General features: G+C 41.0%; 1 protein-coding gene across 1 annotated transcript; it reads right to left on the bottom strand.

Moving 5' to 3' along the window:
- Positions 1 to 1,252: 1,252 nt before the first annotated feature.
- Positions 1,253 to 1,942, bottom strand: LOC145426179 (uncharacterized). Its single transcript, XM_080299715.1, has 2 exons — positions 1,481 to 1,942; positions 1,253 to 1,384 (listed from the first exon to the last, which is right to left on the bottom strand). The coding sequence occupies exons 1-2, from the start codon at positions 1,808 to 1,810 to the stop codon at positions 1,271 to 1,273; spliced, it is 444 nt and encodes a 147-aa protein (XP_080155841.1). The 5' UTR covers positions 1,811 to 1,942; the 3' UTR covers positions 1,253 to 1,270.
- Positions 1,943 to 5,969: the final 4,027 nt, after the last annotated feature.

The raw sequence follows: 5,969 nt of genomic DNA, 5'->3' as shown, positions 1-5,969 counted from the left end.
TCATTCTGATAAATCAAAGATTCTCTGCTCTGACAGCATCTGTGTGGATTTTCTGTAGTCACAGAGACGTGTATAAGCATGTTTACTTTCCATCTCCATGTAATTGTCACATTTAATAATTAAAACTGGCTTCTATGGGTTTTTGTTTGTTTGCTTACATATCTAGTGTTTAATGCAATATGAAGCATTATCAGACAGCATTTATTGGGAAGAATCCCATTTTTATACTGGTCTGTACCCAGGGTACACAGAAAATAAAAACACATGTTTTCTTATTATGATCCCAACTATAATTTACTTAAGCAAAAGCACTACATGTGTAGTTATAATATTTATAGCAGTTACTGTTGAGCTTTAAATTTATCATCTTAAATGTTTATATGCTGATTATATTGCTTTATATAAGAAAGGCCTAACTCTGAGTACACTCTGTGCCAAAAAGTGCTGACAGGAAACTGCATGGTTTTGCAGAAACGTGCTTTTGCAGCTAGAAAGTGAAGCTGATATATATCAGTTTTAATTAGTTTTTACCAACTGCTTGCTAGGGCAATCCCACGAGTTTGGTGTTTTTGTATTGAACATGATTCCAAGTGCTTTCTATAACACATAGCAGAGGTGCCACAACAAAGACTGAGAAGAGGACAGGAAGAGACAGTGAAAGAGATGCACTCCTTCGCCATTCATGTTAAAGCGTTGCATAGCTTTAATTTTAGAGAGTGTTGCATAACTTTAGTCATTTTTCTACCACAGGTGAAGCCAAGAATTGTGAAGCTCTCTTTTGGCCAAATACCAGAATCTGTAAGAAGAAGAAAAAACAAACAATCAAATAGGTCATTATTAAGAGGACAACAATCTCTTGATGATTATCCACAGTGTCTTTGATAACTCTGAGATACAAACTGTCAAGGATATACACATCCCAGCAAACAATAGCTGTGTTTGACTAAAGCGATTAATAACAAGGACAGAGCTACAATCACTACAGTCAAACATAAAGGGCTTAATCCTGAATCCAAGTCTGAGCTGTGATGCCGTTGGTGCTGAAAGCTGCTCAGATCCTGAAGCTGCACGTTTTGTCTCTCTCTAACCAAACCAGCAGCAAAAGAAGACACATTTCGCTTGACATAAACATTGTCATGAATTCCCTCTTACTTTTGCTGGTTTGCTTCCACCACCATTAAAAGAATTAAATGGAATCTAATTGGGACCTTGTGAATTGGAATTGAACAGGTTCTAGAAATCAGTGATGATACTCAGCTCCAATACCCACCTATGATATTAGGCTTACGAACGCTGACTGGGTTTCATTTACCAGCTTTTTATGTTCTTCCTGCAGTTTCCTCCCCACATCACTCATCTTAACTTTTTTCCAGTCCTCCTCAGTCTAAACAGAACACACAACAATACAAAGAAAAGCTCAGGTGATTGATCTCTAACACTAGGCATCCCCAGTCTTATTCTTAGCAGTCTAACTTCTCACCATATCTTTGAAGGCCTCTCCATTGTAGTAGCGCTTGGATGCTGGATACTCTATCGTTTTGTCACATAGTTCCAGGAAACTGGAAGCCACCAGATGCAGCTCCTCTCCGTCATAGCCGTACAGCTTTTTGTCCTCACGCGTCATCAGCACAAGCTCGTCACATGGACATGAGGTGCCCTTTACCACACCAATAACCTGCATTTTTACAATCTCGGGAAGGTAGAATTTTCCCCAGGCGTTAACTTCATCATCATCCCCGTTGTATTTGGTGTTCTCAAGCTCTTCTATCCACAGGTCAGCACCACTTGGCTTCTTCAGGTGAACGCACATGCTTTTGTTTTTGGAAACAAAATCTTTCACCCATTTCAGGTACTTTTCACCTGGAAAGAAGCAGACAAGGAAATATGGATGAATGTAGAAGTGTTGGAAAAGACAAATAGCAAGGTTATCCTACAGCAGTTTGTGAAAATGTTGTATCTTGAAATAAGCAGGCAAAATGAGGATCTCACTTATCTCATATGTTCTGACTACCGACTTTCTTCAGTTAAAGGACAAAAAAAGGGCACACTGGAGGCTGACAGAGTGTGCAATGGTGGGAATGACTGAGAACCTTCACAGACATAAGGTGAATGTGGCAAACAAAGCGCCTTCTTGTTCTCTGTGATAATGTAAAGTTATTAATGAAAAAACAAATGAGTAAAAAACGGACTGGAAACATGTCTTCAATCAAAACTCGACAAAAACAAAGAAACAGCCTCACTTCTCTGCGACGCTCCCTAAAAATGACGTTACGTGTTACGTACCAGAGATTTCTATACAGCCCTTTATCAAGCCGAGAGAAAGTGACGCAAAACCCTCCAACTAATAACGACTAGCAGAGAGGCTCAGCTGAGTGTAGTTACCTGGTTTGCAGACGCATACAGACGTTTCCTGTCCTCTCGGACGCAGCTGTGATAGAACATGTGGTGCATTACCGCCACCAACTGGCTTGGAGTGAGGACCGGAAATCGCTCATGCCAAATCAAAAAAAAAAAAACCATAAAGAAAGATTAAGTGAAGAGATAAATGAATACATTAAATCAAGAAGAAAAAACCCACCACCGGACATATACATCCTCATATCCTTCTGTACAAATGAGTTTGTTTTAGAAACTGAAAAAAGCCACAAAACCTTCACATCTAGAAATCCTTTGCAGTAAAACTTGTTTTTTGGCAGGTTCCACAGGTTTTGAATCAGTTTTCTTCTTTATTCCTGATAATTTTGACAATGAAAAAGAACATGTTCTATAGGGCTTTGGAGTTGACGTCACGCCGCAATGCATTGTGGGAGCGCGGCACCATTTTCGAGGTCTACGAATCAAAACAAACACACTGTGTTGGAACGACGATTACAAGATGCTTAAAAGCAGCTCAAAAGAGAATGGACTGTATAGAGACCGATTGCGTCCAGAGGCGAAGCGGCGGTACTTGCAGAAAATAGCGTGCAGTGGAAATGTGGACCCGTATGAAATACGGCCGTGGAGTAGAAACCCTGAAGACGTAGCCTGATATATTTTCGTACCTTATCTGTGGAGTCAGCGCGTACAAGTCGTCATTCAAACAAAGGTAAGTCAGCTCGAGTACTGCGTGTGAAATGCGTTTGATTTCCCTGCAAACATTCACATTAGTGCAGCATAAATTCATTCATGAGGGGAAATTACAGTGAGAACATGTGGAGGCTGTTAGAGGGAGAAGATAGTGAGTTCAGTGCAGGGCTGTGCAGAGAGGTTTAAAGGGGCGGGTGCTCAAAGTTAAAAAGGGGCACATTGAACCAGGCTGAATAACAACAACACACATTCATCAAGAATCTAATATGGGAAGGGCAGGGCTGTGTTGGTCTGAGACTGTAGACATTAAAAAGTCCACAGGAGAGATGGTAGCTGATTAAACAAGTGTCATGAGATAATAACAAAATGCAAAGATTGGTGACAGCGCTTGGAACCATAAGGCAACAAAAAACAAAAAAACAACAAAAAACTATGTATGTAAAAAAAAAAAAAAAAAATATATATATATATATATATATATATATATATACATACATACATACATACACATATATATATATATATATATATATATATATATATATATATTTCAGATCTGAATTTGGACTGTTTCCCTCTGGATGAACCAAGTCTGTCAAATCTATTGATCCAACACAAACAAACACATTGGCTCACAGTCAGATTGTCTCCTGAGAGACCTTCTGACATTGAACAGAGCAGAGCAGAGCCCTGACCTTCTGACATTCATCACACAGTCAGAACAAATGTCTGCTGATGACTTCATCTCATGAAACGACTGATAGATGTCAGTTCATTGATCAGCTGAGCTGCTGATCTTCATCGTCACAGAAACATTCAGCTTGTTTCAATCAGTAAATAACTCCCACTACTCCCAGTTTGAACTGTTCCCACTCAAAATGCTGTGAGAACAATGATCATTGTAGAACTTCACAAACATCACGTGTTGTTTTCCACATGTAAGATCAGCAAACACACAGAAACTTCCTGTTGCCACACACGGCCTCTAAAATCTCTTCCACGCTTTCTGTCTGAAGTCCACTCTCTGTGTCGGATCCACAGGAAACAACAAGATCTTATTAACATGGTTTTCAATGTGTCTCCTTCCAAAAAGTCCAACCAATGAACAAATGTGTGTATTTGTGGAGGCCGAACAAAAGCATGACACATTTCTCTGTTTCTATAAACTGGAGTCAAACACAAACATGAAGAGTTTCACTGACAGACTCCAAAATGCCCCCACAGTGGATCAAAGGGAAATCCTACAGTGTGGCCAGAGACTCTTAATGGCTCCAACATCAACACATCCACAATGTTGGATCCAGTTCTGCCTCACAGAGTTACTAAGACACACCCTCTGCAGCATCACAACAGCTCCACCTGCTTCACCTGCCTCCTCAGCATCTGTACACCTGAAGAGAAAAGAAAGGCTCCAACAGCTCAAATCTACAAAGGATTCATGAAGTTTCATCCAACAATAACATGTTTGCCTTCCACAGTGTGCTGTTAGACACCACTGTACCTCTGCCATTTCAAAAAGAGCAGCTTGGGAACATTTTGGCTCCAAACACTTTGTGTTTAAGTTCTTTGTTTTCTTTGTGAAGCCGACAACATCTGGAGCTTTGTGACTCATAGAAACATCATTTTGTTCTTTAGATGACAGCAGATTGGGACTGAATAATCAATCACTATCAAACCAATAAAGACAAACATGCTGATTTTACAGGAACTTTGTTGGAGAAGCTGCAAAGACATGAAACTGGTGGAGATCCCAAACCAGTTGATAGTGCTGGTTATTCCAAATAAAGCTGTTTCCCTTTGAGATGAAATGACTTTGTGTCCTGATATATAATAAAGATGTTGTTGTTTTTGAGCCCCTGTATTAAAAGTAGCTTAAAGTCAGCTTGAGTTTGATGTCTTTATGTCAAAGCTGCTCATGATGTTGAGCTGCTGATGGAATAAAAACAATATAAAAGCATGTAGTCCAGACTTAAATGTAGCCTGTTGTTAGCTGAGGTCCACACACAGTGTTTGACAGTGTAGTGTGTGAAAGGGCTGCTGGTGGAGCTCACTAGGATGAGCAGGTGACCACGAGGTGGAGAGCAGCTGGCCTGGCTTTGACCCGGGCCACGCCCCCTTTCTCTCTGCTTTGCTGTCACTTATCTTCACTGCTCTGTCCAATAAAGCTGAAAAAGGCCCCGAATCAAAGAAATCTGCTGCAGCCTCTGAAACGTCTTCTGTTTCCTTCCCGACGGCTTTTTCACCGTCAGCCCATCAGACAGTCCAGCAGCATTTATGATGATGTCATGATGTTGAAGAGGCTGCTACGGTGGCCTCCCATGACCCCCAGCCTCATCACAGCTGAGATGCAGACATTTGAAAACATTCAGCAGACAACTGAATAACAGTCCAACACAACAGTCTGTGTGCAGACACACACTGACCTTTCATATAGTCAAACACAGCTGGTTGAGTCATTTCTCTGTGAGTCTAAAGTGAATCTAGTATTTGAAAGTCCACTTCCTGTATTTGTTGTTGAAGACTTCTTCAGCTTCTTCTCAAGGACATCAGCTGCTTGTTTGGCAGCAGAGGCAGTTAAGAAGCTTCCTGAAAAACACTGAACAGTGAGTTCACTGTGGCATATGACAGATTCAGCTTTCTGTGTGCAAATGTGTCTGTGTCGACCTTTCAAATGCTGTTGAATCCAAAACATCAGCGGCTCCTCGGCTGCTCACTTCATGCACTTCTGTCTGTGTGACAGTCCAATGACATCACAGCTGTTTCCAGCCCCAGTGTCTCAGGACTGGACACCTTTAAACATGTCGAGGATCAAACAGCCGTCATGTATCTGTAGCAACAACATCATTGAATCTGTAACAACTGGAGCCAAACCAGTGGCTCTGCTGGGATCACTGGTGAGCCAA

This window comes from Astatotilapia calliptera, chromosome 3 (genome assembly GCF_964374335.1).
Source record: "Astatotilapia calliptera chromosome 3, fAstCal68.1, whole genome shotgun sequence".
Taxonomy (NCBI): Eukaryota; Metazoa; Chordata; class Actinopteri; order Cichliformes; family Cichlidae; genus Astatotilapia; species Astatotilapia calliptera.
This window is presented reverse-complemented; position numbering and strand designations above follow the sequence as displayed.